Source organism: Anolis carolinensis, chromosome 6 (assembly GCF_035594765.1).
Source record: "Anolis carolinensis isolate JA03-04 chromosome 6, rAnoCar3.1.pri, whole genome shotgun sequence".
Taxonomy (NCBI): domain Eukaryota; kingdom Metazoa; phylum Chordata; class Lepidosauria; order Squamata; family Dactyloidae; genus Anolis; species Anolis carolinensis.
Window position 1 is genome coordinate 116,772,128 of NC_085846.1, and position 20,077 is coordinate 116,792,204.

At 43.6% G+C, this 20,077-nt stretch overlaps 1 protein-coding gene across 1 annotated transcript in view; it reads left to right on the forward strand.

Moving 5' to 3' along the window:
• nbeal2 (neurobeachin like 2) overlaps positions 1–20,077 on the forward strand; it is a 210,241-nt gene that overhangs the window by 133,520 nt on the left and 56,644 nt on the right. The window contains 12 exon segments of the mRNA XM_062957860.1: positions 200–358; positions 2,220–2,379; positions 2,505–2,590; positions 3,969–4,072; positions 4,290–4,414; positions 4,417–4,688; positions 5,413–5,591; positions 8,481–8,640; positions 9,829–9,966; positions 15,049–15,354; positions 16,752–16,901; positions 18,741–18,898. Of these exon segments, the coding sequence (XP_062813930.1) occupies positions 200–358; positions 2,220–2,379; positions 2,505–2,590; positions 3,969–4,072; positions 4,290–4,414; positions 4,417–4,688; positions 5,413–5,591; positions 8,481–8,640; positions 9,829–9,966; positions 15,049–15,354; positions 16,752–16,901; positions 18,741–18,898 (1,997 nt within the window).

A 20,077-nucleotide genomic window follows, 5' to 3' on the forward strand; every position in this document is an offset into this window, starting at 1 on the left:
AATTGGTTGAGACTCAATGGCAAAAGTTTCCTTGAAAAACTATAGCAAAATGTACCTATGCAGGATGTCCCTCCCGCAGAAACAAAGTTTGGGCAATTTAATAAACTTTTGCCATGTTTTTATGATAGAACCAATTAGGAAATAGCATTTGGAAGAAAAATTGTGTGACTGAGTGTGGCTCTTCCGGTGTGTCTTGCAGGTGTGTGGGATGCTGGAGGTCATCCACGGCCTGCAGAAGAACTCCCCGTCCCAGGAGCAGATCTACGCTTTCCTCTTTGAGCCGGGAAACGTGGAGATCCTGTTCTCGCTGCTGGTCCAGCGGAAGTTCTCCGACGAAGTGCGGGAGAGGATTTTCAAGGTGAGACTCGCCATACTTCGCCTTTGGGGTTGGGACTGGTTCCTGCTAGGCATGGAAGAAAGGTCAAGTCGCATAGGGTCATCCATTCCGATTGTCCTGGAGGCAGAAGACCATCAACCTCTCCTGAGCAGATACCTGATCAAAGGCCTCGAAGTCATGAATCTCTATGAGGAGCGGCAGAGAAAGCTGGTTGGTTTAGCCTGGAATGGACTAGAATAGCTTTATTGTCATTGTTCTATTGCACAACGAAATTAAATGCCTTCTCCAGAACATGCCACAAAGGTTGAGAGGGGATACGAGAGCCATGTCTAAAGATTGGAAAGGATGGAAAGGAAAGGATAATAATAATAATAATAATAAAACTTTATTTATACCCTGCCACCATCTCCCCAACGGGGACTCGGGGCGGCTTACATGGGGCCATGCCCAGAGCAAAACAATATAACAAGTATAAATACAACATAACATAGAGCAATTAAACAATACAAGTAATAATATACAATATACACTACAACGCAAATCAAAGAAACAGTAAAAACAGGATGCAGAAGAGATGCAAGACTGCAAGACTACAATCCAGGAAACCAGCTTGAAAGCATCTGGATAAGAATCAAGGGAACCGGGAATCAAAAAGATCTCGTTGTGGGTGTCTACTACAGACCTCCAAGCCAGGATGAAGAACTCAATGAAGTCTTTCGTCAGCAGTTGACCAAACAGGCACAAAGAAGAGATACAGTAGTCATGGGCGATTTCAACTATCCTGATATCTGCTGGAAAACAAACTCGGCCAAGAGTACAAAGTCCAACAAATTCCTCACTTGCCTTGCAGACAATGTTATGGTCCAGAAGGTAGAAGAGGCAACGAGGGGATCGGCTACTCTCGATCTCATGCTAACAAACGCGGAGGACCAGATCAATGCAGTCGAAGTAATCGGATCCCTCGGGGCAAGTGACCATGTGCTCCTGCAGTTTGCAATACAAAGGAAGGCTGAAGCTAAGGCAAGTCAAACCCGCATTTTGGACTTTAGGAGAGCTGACTTCCAAAAAATGAAGGAAATACTGAGTGGCATTCCATGGACGCCAATACTAAAAGACAAGGGAGTCAAGGATGGATGGGAGCTTTTCGAAAGTGAAATACTCAAGGCGCAAATGCAAACAGGTAATAGATCCTGAATCATTGCTCCCTCTTTATTTTTGGTTCTTGATGGCCACAAAGGACAATAGTTTCCACAGTTAGCAGAAGTTTATTTCTGTTTTCTTCTGCTTTTTTTCTCATTTCCTTTATCATGTTGACGGGTTCCATCAAGATGTTTTCCACTGTGAATTAGCAAGAAGTTTCCAGCCAAGCACAAGTTGTTCTGATGGTACTCTGTGTTTTAGTGACTATTGCATTTTTCCGTCACACAAATGGTTTAGCAACCCATGCACCAAGCTTTTGATGAGCACCTTGACCCCCAACTTCTCCTCCAAACACCACACCGTACTTCCAGAGCGCAACTTGTACATGCAATGAGTAGGCCAACCAGGGAAATCTGTTAAGCTATTTGGGTTGAAATCTTAGGTGCCTCTTCTTATCCTCAGGAATTACATACTCTGGCCATGGAGTCTATGGATTTTGCAATAATTGAGCTTTCACTTGGTCATCAGACACAGTCTTGTTTATATAAGGTCCAAGGTCTAACAGTGGTGCAGCTTCTTGTCTTTGCTCTTCTTCCATGGTTTCTTTAGCAGGGCTTGGATTAGATCAGTGGTTCTCTTTACCTGAACATTTTCTGGGGTGGTTTGAACCCCTAAACCGCCCCCTTGGCTACAGCCTTGGTCTCAGATCAGACACCAGCCCCGTTGTCCTTGCTCCACCCAGATCCTGTACAAGCTGCTGAAGTACGAGAAAGTGAACGAACGATGCAAATACCGGCTGAAGCTGAAGGACATTGGCTACCAAGGCCTGCTTTCTTCCCTGAACGACATCCCCGTCTCCATGCTCCTCTTCCGCTGCCTCCTGGAACAGGTCCTTGCATCAGGTAAGTTAGGCATTGTGGGAGTTGGAGTCCAAAACACCTGGAGGGAGGGCCCAAGTTTGCCCATGCCTATGCAAGCTGCAAAACTGCTTGTTGTTGCTGTGATTGAGGTTTTGTCTTATCCCCAGATTCCCCAAACTACAAAGACTTGATGGCTGTCGTTTACCTGTCTCACCGGGCCGAGCTGGCCGTCCGGCTAGACATCTGCAGGAAGGTAAGAGCAACAGAAGGCTTACTTTGGTAAAATGCTTCAACCAGGTGCGGTGAAATATAATAATAATAATAATAATAATAATAATAATAATAATAATAATAATATATCTCTGATATCCTAGTCACTTGGGAAGAGCCCAGTATTCAGAGGCAAACCCCAGACACTTGGACCTAATGTGCATGTGTGCTGTGTTGCTCTGTACACGTAAATAAAATAATAATAATAATAATCTATATATATAAAAGAGTGATGGCATCATGGCAACCCACAAAACAACAAAACTACAGGCCCCCCAACCTCGAAATTTGACAACACAACCCATCATCCACGCCTCTAGGTTGATACGACAAAAAGAAAAGAAAAATAAAGTCCTAATTAGAGGGAGAGGAATAATTGCTTTTATCCAATTGCTGCCAGTTAGAAGGCTAAGCTCCTCCAACTTGGTCTCCTAGCAACCCAATAAAAAATAATAAAAAATTAATACAATAAAATACTATAATAACAGAAAATAACTAAAAAAATACAAGAAAATAATAAAATATAATAAATAAAAATATAACACAATAAAATTAATTAAAAAATGCTAATAACGTCAAATAAAAATTACACAACAATTTTTAACCAATACCACCACCACTTTGCCACAGCAACGCGTGGCCGGGCACAGCTAGTATATAATAATAATATACCGGTAACATCCTATGCCCTTGGGAAGAGCTGATATTAAAAAATGAACCCCAGACATTTGGACCTAATGTGCATGTGTGCTGTGTTGCTATGTACATGTAAATAAAATAATAAAATATATAATAATATACCAGTAATATCCTAGGCCCTTGGGAAGAGCCAATATTCAAAAAGAAACCCCAGACACTTGGACCTAACGTGCATGTGTGCTGTGTTGCTATTTACATGTAAATAAAATAATAATAATAATAATAATAATAATAATAATAATAATAATAATAATAATAAACAGAAAAAAACAGAAACCAGTGCAGGTGGTCCCGGTGATGATGGGTACAGTGGGTGCCGTGCCAAAAGATCTCAGCCAGCATTTGGAAACAATAGACATTGACAAAATTACGATCTGCCAACTGCAAAAGGCCACCCTACTGGGATCTGCGCACATCATCCAAAAATACATAACACAGTCCTAGACACTTGGGAAGTGTTCGACTTGTGATTTTGTGAAACGAAATCCAGCATGTCTATCTTGTTTGCAGTGTCATAATAAAATAATAATAATATAATACCTCTAATAATATAATAATAATAATCTAATAATACCTGTAATATCCTAGGACCTAATGTGCATGTGTGCTGTGTTGTTATGTACAAATAAATCAATAATAACAATAATATCCTCCCCTTCAAGCTCTTCCACCTGATTTACGCCCAGCACGACATGGTCAAGCACTTGGCCAAACTGGCCGGGTGGCAAGACACCCTCACCAAGCTCTACGTGAAGGAGTCCTACGAGTCCCGCCAACACAGCTTGTCCGGCTCTGCCAACGGCAGCGGTTGCCTTGACCTCATGAGGATCGCAGACCACCCGGAGACAGCGAAGGAGTTGACTGACCCCGTGGCCCCTTCACCTGCGGAGCCACCCGACCTGGACGTCTTCCTCCCGCTGAGCTACGAGGCTTCGGACCCGGAGTTCTCGGAAGGGTTCTCGGACCACTCCATCTCCCCGCAGAGGAGCAAACCCTTCCCGCCGTACGCCTTCAAGTCCTTCGACTCCTTCGACCTGGCCAGCCATTCCTCCTCCTCCAACAACACGGACGGCCCCGGGCAGGGGGAGCCTCGTGGCGGGGAGGCGGTGCAGGCAGACCGCGTCTACCACCCGCTCTCCCCGTTCTCCATGTGCCCCTTCGACCTGGGCTTGGACGTCGGCAGCACCAGCTCCGCGGCCACGGCCGAGAGCGGGAGCCAGACCCCCGTGAGCCTGCCGGGGACCCCCTCCCCCTTGGAGAGCTTCAAGCCCTTTCCCGGGACGCGAGCGCGGAAGAGCTCCAGCCTCTCTAACGTCTTGGACGACACCAGCTACCAGGAAGCGCTGCCCAGCGACAACATCTCCAACACAAGCAACCCTCAGGTGAGCTTCCCTTTGCTCTCTCTCTCCGCTTGGTGCGAGGCATACACTCCATCTCAGTTCCCTTGAGAATAGGCCTTCGTAGGAGGATGTGGGAGACAAAGGTCTTTCCAGATCCAGTCTGCTTGAAATTAGGAGATAGAATGTAAAACAAAGACAAACTCGTTTTTCTCAGCGGCTTAGAGATAAGGAGAGAAAAAGCAGGTGTGTGCAAAGTGATGTCATGGGAAGGATTGAGACCTTTTAAGTGCTTCTGGGCTCTCAGGCCTTTAGTGGGAACAACGTTGCATTCTTTTGCTTTGTGTTGACTCAAGTCTCTGTGGATTGCCCTTTGATGCCTTGGTTCAAAAGCTGATGGACTCTTAAACTTGTTGGTAATTACTTTTTATACTTTGCTGCTTCCTTTTTGACTTGCTTTTTTCCTTTTATACTTATTCATTAAGAAACTTTTAATTAACTTTTACTTATTGGATTATCTGAACATTGTGTGGTGTTGGGTGAAAAGGTGTCCCAGGGCTACAATGCAACAGTCACACACTCTCGGCCACCGAAGACCTCATGATAGGTTTGCCTTTCGGTCATCATAAATCAGAAATGACTTGAAGGCATGCAATGACAGCAACAGTTGGGGATTGAGACAACCCAAGGTCTGCAGATGTGGGACTCCTACATTCCTATAGCCTCCCGCACTCGTCTCCAACGTGTCTCTGGGTTTCTTTCCCCGCAGCAAACCCCCGAGGAGGAGCTTTGCAACCTGCTCACCAACATCATCTTTTCCGTCACGTGGCGTGGCGTGGAGGGCTGGGACGACGTGGCCTGGAAGGAGCGGGGACAGGTCTTCTCCGTCCTCACCAAGCTGGGATCGGCCTGCGAACTGGTCCGCCCGCCGGATGAGGTCAAGCGCAGGTGTGCGGCAGGAGAGAAGTTTTATCTATGGCACAGACATAGGAAAACATGACATCATTACATTATGTAACATGTTTTTTTGTTCCTGGGTTATCAGTGTCATTTCCTAATTGGTTCTATCCTAAAAACATGCAAAAAGTTTATTAAACTGCAAATTCTTTGTTTTCACGAGACACCCTGCAGCACATTTTGCTCGAGTTTTTCAGCGACTATCTCATCATCGAGTCTCAACCCATTCAACATAGTTTTTGGCAGACACAAAAACAAAGTTTCTGGAGTAGAACAACTACAGTAGAGTCACTTATCCAAGCCTCGCTTATCCAAGCCTCTGGATTATCCAAGCCATTTTTGTAGTCAATGTTTTCAATATACAGTAGAGTCTCACTTATCCAACATAAACGGGCCGGCAGAATGTTGGATAATAAGGAGGCATTAAGGAAAATCCTATTAAACATCAAATTAGGTTATGATTTTGCAAATGAAGCACCAAAACATCATGTTAGACAACAAATTTGGCAGGAAAAGTAGTTCAGTACGCAGTAATGCTATGTAGTAATTACTGTATTTACGAATTTAGCACCAAAATATCATGATATATTGAAAACATTGACTACAAAAATGCATTGGATAATCCAGAACGTTGGATAAGCGAGTGTTGGATAAGTGAGACTCTACTGTATCATGATATTTTGGTGCTAAATTCGTAAATACAGTAATTACAACATAACATTACTGCGTACTGAACTACTTTTTCTGTCAAATTTGTTGTCTAACATGATGTTTTGGTGCTTAATTTGTAAAATCATAACCTAATTTGATGTTTAATAGGCTTTTCCTTAATCCCTCCTTATTATCCAATATATTCACTTATCCAAGGTTCTGCCGGCCCGTTTAGCTTGGATAAGTGAGACTCTACTGTACATTCAAAATAAGGACTGCACAATTAAACAGGAAATCACACTTTCAAACCAGGAACAGAACATTTTTCAAATTCAGTTACATAGTGCGATTGTTATTATTACACAGCCCAAACAAAAACAAATCCTTGGTGTCTTGGTTTTTTAGGTTTCTCCCTTTAGGGTTCTTTGGGGTGCAGATTCAGGAAATTGCATTAGATCCACCATAACAGCAATAGTTTCTTCAATATTGTTATCATGGTTTCCTGTTCGTGAACAGATGGTGACTGACGAGTAGATATGGCATATGTTCTGTATCTCGAAACCTAGAGCTAAAGGGGAAAACTGATGCCATTGTTCGAGTCAGCAAGTCATATATACCCAGAAACAGGGCTAACCTTTGAGGTATCAAAATGTGTGTTGGCCAGTGTTGTTATTACTATTTCTTACCTGCCTCACTCCAAGTTGGGTATAATAAAGATCAGGCCTGGGCAAACTTGGGCCCTCCAGGTGTTTTGGACTCAGACTTCCACAGTCCCTAACAGCCTACCAGCTGTTAGGAATTGCAGGAGCTGAAGTCCAAAACACCTTGAGGGCCCAACTTGGCCCATACCTGATATAGATTTAAATGGCCAGGCTATGGCACAGCTGGCTAGTAACCAGCTGCAATAAATCTCTACTGACCGAGAGGTCATGAGTTCGAAGCTCGGGTCGGGTTAAGCCCCCGACCATTAAATAGCCCAGCTTGCTGTTTACCTAAGCAACCTGAAAGACAGTTGCACCTGTCAAGTAGGAAATTTAGATACGCTTTATACGGGGAGGCTAATTTAACTAATTTACAACACCATAAATGCCAGCAGCATGCGGAAAGGAATGAGGAAGTACAGTCACTAGTGGACGGTGAAGCAACAGCTCCCCCTGTGGCCGGAATCGAGCATACCCTCATGAAGCTGGAAATGTTAAATTGCCTCTGTGCATGTCTATACTTTATTTTATTTGTCTGATGGCATTGAATGTTTGCCATATCTATGTTCGTTGTAATCCGCCCTGAGTCCCCTTCGGGGTGAGAAAGAAGGACGGAATATAAATACTGTAAAAAAATAAATGTTATTATTGCATAAAGGTGTTGCAAGTAGACTCAGCCTACAAAAACTCATGCTACCAGCTTCATCCTTTCAAAGGTGTAGGAAGTCTTATATGGCAAAGAACTGTAATGTAGCTGCTTCAAGTGTGGTATAAATCATAGAATCATAGAATAGTAGAGTTGGAAGAGACCTCATGGGCCATCCAGTCCAACCCCCTGCCAAGTAGCAGGAAATCGTATTCAAATATAATAATAATACCCTAATACCCTGTTTCCCCTAAAATAAGACATCCCCGGAAAATAAGACCTAGTAGAGGTTTTGCTGAATAGCTAAATATAAGGCCTCCCTCGAAAGTAAGACCTAGCAAAGGTTTTGTTTGGAAGCATGTCCGCCGAACAGAACACCAGAGCAGATCGGTAAATGTATGTGCCATAGAGTGTTGTAAATGGAAATATTGGTAGTAATAAGAAATTCTTGATAGGATTCAGAGTTTGTCTGGTTATGCTGGTTTGTGACGACAACTACTGCACAGTATATAATAAATGTTCATTTTTTGTTCAACAATAAATGTGAATTCTTCTTCATGGAAAAATAAGACATCCCCTGAAAATAAGACCTAGTGCATCTTTGGGAGCAAAAATTAATATAAGACACTGTCCTATTTTTGGGGAAACACGGTGGTAGTAGTAGTAGTAGTAGTAGTAGTAGTAGTAGTATTAGGGCCCAGTGTGGCTTGCAAAAATCCCCATGGCCCCTTGACTTCTTGCATTTTAATCCATCAAGGCTAAAGAGCCAGAAATGGAGAGCGATCCCAAATACTTCCCAGATATTCCCTGAAAGCAATTTGGTGCCTTTTGTGAGACATGGGCTGATGTATCCGCCATCCCTCTCTCCTGTTTCCCTCCCAGCCTTCTGGAGATGATGATGGAGTCGGCATTGACGGACATCAAAGAGGCCACGGCGGCCATGCTGCCCAGCTTGACCCAGAACGCCCTGAAGCTGCTGCGCCTCCTCCAGGACTTCCTCTTCTCCGAGGGTCACAACAACCAGGCCTTGTGGAGTGAGAAGGTTAGCTGCTTGCTCGCTCAATCTCTCTCATTTCAATATGGACAGATCACCAACACGTTTCGCTTGGTCTGGTATGACACTTAAGTAGAGGAAATATATAGGATGAGTGACACTTCCTTGACAACCGTTCATATAAGAAGGGTTTGGAAGAGTAGCCACAAGCTGACCTCTGATGCAGCGACGGCAAAAGCCAATGCGATTCTAGGCTGCATGTTACGAGTCAGACGCTAGCCTTCTACGATCTCTCCAAGCAGACCACCTTCTATCAGAACCCATAACTCCCCAGGACCCATCTATATCTTCTCTGTGCCATCCCTCAAATGTACCACTGCTTGTGAGTTCTTATAGAATCTCCTGGATCTCCTGAACCCTAGTCCAATCCATCTCCTCACTCCCAGACTCTGACATCCCATCCTCCTGGCTCCCAGCCCCACAATCCCCTTCAAAACCCTCAAAGGTATCATCATCAGTGGGTTCCATAAGTATTTCCCGGATTCTCTTCCTTTCTCGTGAGCAAGACTCCTCATCAGAGTCGGTCACAAGTCGTCTTCCTGCCTCTTCTAATACAACTAGTAGTATCTTTACTTGAAGACTCCATCACAACACTGCATCCATAGGAAGATAGTGTCAAGACCATAGAATCCTAGAGTTGGAAGAGACCAAGGGCCATCTAGTCCAATCTCTGTTTCAAACTCTGTTTCAAACCAGACTCCGAGGCAGAGAGTTCCACAGCTATTCTTATGGTCAGGAAGTTCTTCCTAATGTTCAGTGAAATCTCCGTTCCCCTAATTTGAACCCATGGCTCCATTGAGTCCTAGTCTCCAGGACAGCAGAAAACAAGCCTGTCCTGGAAACTAGGACTCAATGGAGCCATGGGGATCTTGGGGATCTTTAGATTCTTCTCAGAGGGATTCATGGTCTCCAGACCTTTGATTGTCTTAGTTGCCCTCTTCTTCACCTTGAATAATCCTGGGTCCAATTCCACAAGTGTATGGACATGCTAAAATGGGATCCAGAGAAGGGCCACCAAAATGGTCAAAGTTCTGGAAGCCAAGCCTTTGAAGGAGCAGCAGAGGGAGCTGGGGACGTGTAGTTTGGATAAACATCACAGCTCAGCAAGCAACACCAGCCATGGGTAAGATGGGATCTGTAGTTTTCCCTCTGTTCTCATTTGCTTTCTGTTTCCAGGTTTACGAGGGTGTCAACAGCCTGCTGGACAAACTGGGTGTGTGGTACCACTTGGCCAACGGCACTTCTGATTTGAAAGAGATGGCCCAGATTGGCCTGCGGGTGCTGATGGGGTACATCATGCTGGAGGATGTCCAGGTGAGCCCTCCCGTGCATCACAACAACGGTGACATTTTGCATTAACACTAGTAGTACATTGGAACCGTATGTAGCTGTCATTTCCAAAGATAATAAAGTTTTGAGTACAGATGATGATGAGGAGGATGATAGGAAATTGGAAACATACCCAAAGATACTAAAGTCTTGACAACAAGCAGTAATAATGATAGTAGTAATGATGTTGATGATGATGGCGACATCCAAAGATACTCAAGTTTTGTAGACAGGTAGTAATAGTAGTGATGGTGGTGATGGTGATAATGATGCTAATGATAATGATGATGATGATAAGGAATTGGAACCATATTTGGCAGACATGTCCAAAGATATTAAAGTCTTAAGAACAGGTGGTGATGATGATGATGATTATGATGATTATTATTATAGGGAATTGGAACCATATCCAGAGATACTAAAGTCTTGATAGCAGGCAATAATATTAATAATAGTAATGGTGATGATGATAGAAGATTGGAACCATATTTGGCTGTCATGTCCAAAGATATTAAAGTCTTGAGAACAAGTGATGATGATGGTGATGACAGGTGATTAGAGGTGGTTGGAAACATATGCAGCTGTCTTGTCCAAAGATGCTTAAGTTTGGGGACCGTGGAATATGATGATGAGAACAGGTGGAGATGATTATTAGGATGATGATGATGATGATGATGGTGATAGGGGATTGGAACCATATTTGGCTGTCCTGTCCAAAGATATTAAAGTCTTGAGAACAAGTAATGATGGTGGTGATGATGGGTGGTTGGAAACATGTCCAAAGATGCTCCAGTTTGGGGACCGTGGAATATGATGATGAGAACAGGTTGTGATGATGATGATGATGATGATGATGATGATGATGATGATGATGATGATGATGATAGGGGATTGGAACCATATTTGGCTGTCCTGTCCAAAGATATTAAAGTCTTGAGAACAAGTAATGATGGTGGTGATGATGGGTGGTTGGAAACATGTCCAAAGATGTTCAAGTTTGGGGACCGTGGAATATGATGATGAGAACAGGTTGTTGTGATGATTATTAGGATGATGATGATGATGATGATGATGATGATGATGATGATGATGATGATGATGATAGGGGATTGGAACCATATTTGGCTGTCCTGTCCAAAGATATTAAAGTCTTGAGAACAAGTAATGATGGTGGTGATGATGGGTGGTTGGAAACATGTCCAAAGATGTTCAAGTTTGGGGACCGTGGAATATGATGATGAGAACAGGTTATTGTGATGATTATTAGGATGATGATGATGATGATGATGATGATGATGATGATGATAGGGGATTGGAACCATATTTGGCTGTCCTGTCCAAAGATATTAAAGCCTTGAGAACAAGTAACGATGGTGGTGATGATGGGTGGTTGGAAACATGTCCAAAGATGCTCATGTTTGGGGACCGTGGAATGTTATGATCATCATCATCCCAAAATACTTGTATCTACACAAACACAAGATGGTCTATGCACAAAGAAAATATGTCCAAATAGCATATAGTATTATTAAAGTTCCCCTGTACAAAGCTCAATTTGGCAGTACCAGACAAAATAAAAAGGAGCAACAGCTCTAACACAAAAATTATCCAAGTCTGATATTGGTTCCAATGTATATAGGCTTCAGGGATACAAAGTCAATGAAAATATCTTCCAAACAAAGTTGGTCATGTTGCTGTATACTGGAATGAAGAAAATAAAGATGGAGCACCGCTCTCAAGAAAGTCTTCGTAACTCAAGTCCAAATAAAGTCCCAAGTCTACAGGGGTTCCTGGGTATTTTTGTACCCTGTTTCGGGGAGAAAATCCCCTTCTTCAGGAGTTGGTATACTCAGCAACAATGAACTATTATAGAGTGCCTTATTGATTGCAAGGAGTGACTCTTCTTGTGGTGATTTCAACTGCGGGTCTAGTCACCACAAGCAGAGTCACTCCTTGCAATCAGTTAGGCACTATAGAATAGTTCATTGTTGTTTCTCCCCGAAACAGGGCACAAAAATACCCGGGAACCCCTGCAGACTTGGGATTTTATTTGGACTTTACTTACGAAGACTTTCTTGAGAGCAGTGCTCCATCTTTATTTTCTTCATTCCAGTATACAGCAACATGACCAACCATCTGTTTACTTTGTTTGGAAGATATTTTCATTGACTTTGTATCCCTGAAGCCTATATACATTGGAACCAGGCCTGTAGTGAGGGGGTGGTTTAGGGGTTCAACCCCCCCCCCCCCGAAATTTTTCAGGTTATTAAAAAAACCTGGTTTACTCATGAATTTTAACTGGTTAACCAAATCCCCATGCTAAGTCTATGAGATGCAAAACATTAAGAGTCCCTCCAGGCACTATTTCAAGCAGAAACCTGGCTTTTCCGATGTGCTTTCGGAGAGTAACTATTACACACTTCTTTTGTTACTCCCCCATCATCTACCCTCTAGATTGTTTTTATCTTATGTCCCTGGTCTCCGTGATTATATTCTTATCCTTTTCTCACCCCAAGTTTTAATTAAGTGTCTCATGCGGCCCGCCCTGTTTTATTTATATATATATATATATATATATATATATATATATATATATATATTGTGTTGCAGTGTATATGATTATTTATTGTATTGTTTAATTGTATTGTGATATGTTGTTTTATATTTTGCTATATTGTACTGTTCTGGGCATGGCCCCATGTAAGCCGCTGTCAGGACCCAGGCTGCAGAGCACCAATAACCATGCGCAGAGACCAGAATCTATCTAATATCTTTATTAAGAAAATATATAAAGTCAATAAAAACAAGTGTAGAATATAGTTCAGAAGTAGACCTTTCAGGAAAGGTCAAATATAGTCCAGGAAAACAAGGTCCAATATGTGATATTAAAGTCCAAAGTTATAATCCACTTCACCGATACACACACTATTTGGCAAGCAATAGTGTGGGGAACTGTCCATAGTCTTTGAGGCTTAAAGTAAATCCGAAGGAAACTGGAAAACAAGGCTTGAATCAGAGAAGCAAGGTCCGTGGTTTAAAACGCAAGGCAAGGCAAGACTTGAAACTTGGCAAGATCAAACTTGAAACAAGGCAAACATGAATAAAAAACTGAGTCCATAGAAGTCCATGATACAAGGCTGGGTTGGAAACCTGATCCGGGATCTGGGAACCGGAGTACGAAGTCTACACACGATCTCACTCCTCAAGCCGACGAATTGACTCCGCAAGGATTCCTTTGCGGGCAAACACCTATATAGGATCTTGTTTTCCCGCCAAGGAACACTTTCTCTGGGGAACAAGAAACGAAACCTATACTGTGTCCAGATGCATGACTCCTTAAAGTTTCCCAAGGGAAACAGACTTAATCAGCTAATTGTCTGGCAGCTATCCTGGCGCTCCGGCGAGTCGCCTCTCGAGCGCCCCTATCTTGATTATAATAATCCCGGCGAGAAAATGGGGGAGATTTCTGCTCAAGGCTTGTTTGGCTGACTTCTTGTGGGCAAACATCTTGCAGGTGCAAGGGCTCCAAATCTGGCAGAAACGGTGGGAAACCCAAGTTTTCCTCTTCATCTGCCTCAATAGTACATGGAACGGGACTACATGGCCCATGAGTCATCACAGCCGCCCCGAGTCCCCGTTGGGGAGATGGTGGCGGGGTATAAATAAAGTTTTATTATTATTATTATTATTATATTGACAGGTTTGTAGCGGGGAGAGGTGTGTGCTAGGGGTTCAACCCCCCCCCCCCCCGAAATTTTCAAAACCCCTCCTGAAATTTTTTTCTGGCTACGGCCCTGATTGGAACCAATATCAGACTTGGATAACTTTTGTGTTAGAGCTGTTGCTCCTTTTCATTTTGTCTGGTACTGCCAAATTGAGCTTTGTACAGGGGAACTTTAATAATACTATATGCTATTTGGATATATTTTCTATGATTATCATCCTCTTGATGTGGCAGAGGATGGAATCCCCTTGAATCCCACCGCTGCCACCAATTTATGTGAGGAACTTATGTGGCAGGGAATGGAATCCCTTTAGAATCCCTCAGCTTTGCCACCAATATTGTACAGAGGTGAGGTGTCTGACAGGAATGTGAGGCCGGGATGGAACCCTTTTGATCCCACACACGCACACACACAGATACCACCACTTAATAAAGATGTTTTATAAGAGATGATATTAATTAATTATTTGTTTGATTATCTTCTTCTTCGCTGCCACCAATGGAGACGTCAGGCAGATGATACTGGTTCTTATAAGCTTTCTCTATTTGTTCCACTTCAGGTGTTGATGTTACTTAACTTAATATGAGAGTATGACAGAGGCTTGATTTGAATAAAATCAAAACAAGTTTATTGCAGGTACAGAGCTTGATGGTTTCAGATAACTTGGTAAAGGCACTTCGCTTAATGGTTACAAATGGTTGTAAGGTGGTTAAACTTTCAAAAATACTTCTTTCTCTGGATTACACTAAACCCTGATCCTACTGGATCCCCTGGGATTAATGTTCCCTAATCCACAGATTCTATAGATGACCCTAGACAAATCACCTAACTTGCCTAGTCTGGTCTATCCTAAATCTGACTCAAATCTCTCTATTTAAGCCAGCCTGATTCTCCACACAAGAACCAGATCCTTCCCTGTGACTAGAAAATCACCAACTCCTAAAATAAATCCTTTTATTTTAGGCCTGACTCAAATTCTTCTGAGTCACCCTGATTCTCTACCTGAGAATCAGTTCCTTCACTGTGGATGGAAATCACCAACTGCTGGGTTTTAAAACATTCCCCTTTTCCTTTCCAAGAGGCGGTTGGCTCCGCCCCTGTTGCTATGGTAACCCGTTCTAGCATTCTAAGATGGCTACCTTCCTCCATACATATTGTCAACTGAAATACTCACCATTTTAAACTTAGCCAAACCTGCCTGTTTAAACAAAAATCAAATACACATATCATCTATAAACAAAATATAATTATACACTTCTTCACAAATACTATATGCTATTTGGACATATTTTCTATGATTATCATCCTCTTGGTGGTCTCTCCTCTTGCGTTGCCCGTGCAGCTGCAGTCGGTGGCCTACGTGAAGCTGCACAGCCTGCTCCAGACGGCCTCTGTGCCCAAGAGGGAGGAGGCCTGCTACCTGCTGGGCAAGCTGGAGACCCCCCTCCGGCGCTCGCTGCACAGCAAGTCGGAGACCTTCTCCTGGCTGGTGCCGGTGGTGCGCACCCTGATGGACCTGTGCTACGACACCCTGCAGCTGCAGCACGTCCTGCCCTCGCTGCCCCCCACCAACGGCAGCCCCACCTTCTACGAGGACTTCCAGGCCTTTTGCGCCACCCCCGAGTGGACCGCCTTCGTCGAGAGGCACGTAAGTGGAATCCTAGAATCGGAGAGTTGCGACATGGGAAGTGCTGGCATTAGCCAGTTCAAGGGTGGGTTAGAAAGGGGAGTCATAGAATCATAGAATCATAGAATAGTAGAGTTGGAAGAGACCTCATGGGCCATCCAGTCCAACCCCCTGCTAAGAAGCAGGAAATCGCATTCAAAGCACCCCCGACAGATGGCCATCCAGCCTCTGCTTAAAAGCCTCCAAAGAAGGAGCCTCCACCACGGCCCCGGGGAGAGAGTTCCACTGTCGAACAGCCCTTCTCACAGTGAGGAAGTTCTTCCTGATGTTCAGGTGGAATCTCCTTCCTTTCCTGTAGTTTGAAGCCCTTGTTCCCTTGTGTCCTAGTCTGCAGGGCAGCAGAAAACAAGCTTGCTCCCTCCTCCCTATGACTTCCCTTCACGTATTTGTACATGGCTATCATGTCTCCTCTCAGCCTTCTCTTCTGCAGGCTAAACATGCCCAGTTCTTTAAGCCACTCCTCATAGGGCTTGTTCTCCAGACCCTTCATCATTTTAGTCGCCCTCCTCTGGACGCTTTCCAGCTTGTCAACATCTCCCTTCATCTGAGGTGCCCAAAATTGGACACAGTATTCCAGGTGTGGTCTGACCAAGGCAGAATAGAATAGAGGGGGAGCAGGACTTCCCTGGATCTAGATGCTATTCCCCTATTGATACAGGCCAGAATCCCATTGGCTTTTTTAGCAGCCGCATCACATTGTTGGCTCATGTTTAACTTGTTGTTCACGAGGACTCCAAGGTCTTTTTCGCACACACTGCTGTCAAGCCAGGCATCGTCCCCCATTCTGTATCTTTGATTTCCATTTTTTCTGCCGAAGTGAAGTATCTTGCATTTGTCCCTGTTGAACTTCATTTTGTTAGTTTCGGCCCATCTCTCTAGTCTGTCAAGAGTGTGCATATTTGGGGTCTGATACCTGTCAGAGTATTTGCAGCGCAGCAGTAGTTGGATGGAAGTAGTGGAGCGCAGAACGAAGAGACACACTTAGAGACGTTGGTAAAACTATTTACAAAGTTTTACTGTATGCTGTAGTAATCAACACAAACAGACTTGCAGACGACAGACAAACACAGGACTGTTCTGTTCTCCAACAGAACTTGTCTCGAACTCTAGGCAGACAGAACTCAACTGAACTGAACTGACGCAATCGGTATGCACAAACACTTGTGTCTGGATACTCCCTAGTTCCAGCCACACATCAAGGTCATCATAGCTTCTTGGCAATTAACTCTTTCCACACTATGGTACATTCTGGATGATGCAATCAGTTGCAATACAAGCATGGCACAAATTACATTTAAACACTATCCATACACAAATCCCACATTAACAATACCCTCCCCACTGCCCCTCTCCCGCAGGTGCAGCCCACCATGGCCCAGTTCGAGATGGACACCTTTGCCAAGAGCCACGACCACATGTCCAACTTCTGGAACTCCTGCTACGACGCCCTGATGAGCAGCTCCCAGCGGAGGGAGAAGGAGAAGGCCGAGAGCCGGAGGAAGTTCCAGGTAGGGGGCTTCGGGGGTCATGGGGTCGGAAGGGGACTCCAGAGGCCATCCAGTCCATCCCTCTTCTCCCAGGCAGGGAGACACAAACAAAGCCCACCCAGCACATGGCCATATTTTATTATTAATTTATTATTATTTCATTATGACACAGCAAACAAGATAGATATGCTGGATTTCATAATCACAAAATCACAAGTCGAACACTTCCCAAGTGTCTAGGGCTGTGTGTTGTATTTTCGGATGATGTGCACAGATCCCAGTAGGGTGGCCTTTTGCAGTTGCATAATAATAATAATAATAATAATAATAATAATAATAATAATAATAATAATAATAATAGAATCATAGACTTGGAAGACACTCCAAGGGCCATCCAGTCCATCCCCCTTCTGCCAGGCAGGGAGACACAACCAAAGCCCTCCCGACAGATGGCCATCCAGCCTCCAGAGGAGACTCCACCAGACTCCAAGGCAGCATACCCTATTTTAATAATAATCACAATAATGGAATCATAGACTTGGAAGACACTCCAAGGGCCACCCAGTCCAACCCCCTTCTGCCAGGCAGGGAGACACAACCAAAGCCTTCCTGACAGATGGCCATCCAGCCTCCAGAGAAGACTCCACCAGACTCCAAGGCAGCATATTCTATTTTGATAATAATCATAATAATAGAATCATAGACTTGGAAGACACCCCAAGGGCCATCCAGTCCATCCCCCTTCTGCCAGGCAGGGAGACACAACCAAAGCCCTCCCAACAGATGGCCATCCAGCCTCTAGAGGAGACTCCACCAGACTCCAAGGCAGCATATTCTATTTTAATAATAATAATAATAATAATAATAATAATAATAATAATAATAGAATCATATACTTGGAAGACACTCCAAGGGCCATCCAGTCCATCCCCCTTCTGCCAGGCAGGGAGACACAACTAAAGCCCACCCAGCACATGGCCATATAATAATAATAATTTTTCTTCCGTGTCAGGAGCAACCGGAGTTGCTTCTGGAGTGAGAGAATTGGCCGTCTGCAAGGACGTTGCCCAGGGGATGTTTTGATGTTTTACCATCCTTGTGGGAGGCTTCTCTCATGTCCCCGCGTGGAGCTGGAGCTGATAGAGGGAGCTCATCCACGCTCTCCCCGGGTGGGATTCGAACCTGGCAGCTTTCAGGTCAGCAACCCAACCTTCAAGTCACAAGGTTTTTATCCCCTAGGCCACCGGAGGTTCAATAATAATAATAATAATAATAATAATAATAATAATAATAATAATAATAATAATAGAATCATAGATTGGAAGACACCCCAAGGGCCATCCAGTCCAACCCCCTTCTACCAGGCAGGGAGACACAAACAAAGCCTTCCTGACAGATGGCCATCCAGCCTCCAGAGGAGACTCCACTAGACTCCAAGGCAGCATATTCCATTTGATCCAAACCCACACACTTCTTTAGTGACAAATAGCCACCATTATAAGTCTAGGCCTTATTGAAGGGGACTTTGAACTGGAGGGGACCCTTGAGGCTATCTAGTCCGACCCCTTTCTGCTTGTGGTCTCCTAAGACTCCCAGATCCTTTTCACATGGACCGTTAGGAATTGTGGGAGTTGACCCATACCGGTAACCTACCCCCTTACGGTTTTGCAGATAAGTTTGCAAATGCTTCTCATTGCAAACCCATTTCCAATGTCGACCTGTTGACTCTTTCTCCCTTTCCTGTTCCGTGGATGATATTCCGCCTCCTCTCGCCGCAGACAGATCCTTCCTCCCGTCTCCTGCCCGTCCTCACCCTCTTCCTTCCCCGGACCCCCTTTTGCTCCCCTCGTTTTGTTTAAGGAGCTCGTTCTGGAGCCGGTGATGAAGCGGGCCAAGTACGAGAACATGCGTCACACCAACATGCTGAAGCAGGTCAACAACCACCACAACACGGTCCTGAAGCAGTGGAAGGCACTGCGCCGCTTGCTCACCTCCCAGCGCTCGGCCTGGGCCCATCGGTAATCATCATCATCATCATCAATAACACTCACATCATTTCTGTTCCTGGTTCGAAAGTGTTATTTCCTGTCTAATTACTTTGAAAAAAGTTGGTGGCCCTTACTGGGTGGCCCTTACTTTGAAAAAAGTTGTTATACCCCAGAAACTTTGTTATTGTGGCACAAACTTTGTTGAATCGCTTGAGACTCAATCATTGAGAGATCATTGAAAAACTAGAGCAAAAGGTGTTACAGCAGGTGTTGTTGTTGTTTATTCATTTAGTCGCTTCCGAAGTGAAATAAGTGCCACTGTACTAAAGTTTGAGCATTCTTTAGTATTTCCCTTTCTTGGGATGGGGATATACTGTATATACTAGCGCAGGGGTCCTCAAACTTTTTAAGCAGGGGGCCGGTCCACAATCCTTCAGACTGTTGAGGGGCCAAATTATTATTTGAAAAAGAAATACGAACAAATCCCTATGCACACTGCACATGTCATATTTGTAGTGCAAAACAACAACAACAATGAAAGAACAATAAAATATTTTAAAATGAAAACAATTTTAACCAACATAAACCTATCAGGCCAATGAGATAGTCAAGTTAATTAGGATTGTTGTTGTTGTCGTTGTTGTTGTGTGCCTTCAAGTCAAGTGGGCGAGCCTAAGTCTAAAATTATTTATTTATTCATTTACTACATTTATTTACTACATTTATATCCCACCCTTCTCACCCCAAAGGGAACTCAGAGCAGCTGTATGTACATACAATATATTATTAGCATAGCACAATATTAGCATTATATATTACTATATTGAACTATACCAGTATACTGTAATATTATATGTAATATATAACATGTAATTAATATTATTATATGGTATTATTATTAGTATTACATTGTATAACATAATATCAATATCATATGTATATATAATATATTATATTGTTAAAACTGATATAAAAATATTATATTATAAATGAGGGCAGGGGCCAGGTAAATGACCTTGGAGAGCCGCATCCGGCCCCCGGGCCTTAGTTTGGGGACCCCTGTACTAGCGTATAAGCCGACACAAATATTTATTTATTTATTTATTATTTACATCATTTCTATGCCCCCCTTCTCACTCGAAGGGTCTCAGGGCGGCTCACAATCTGGCAAATTCAATGCCGGTATACAGTACAAAAATAAAACATAAC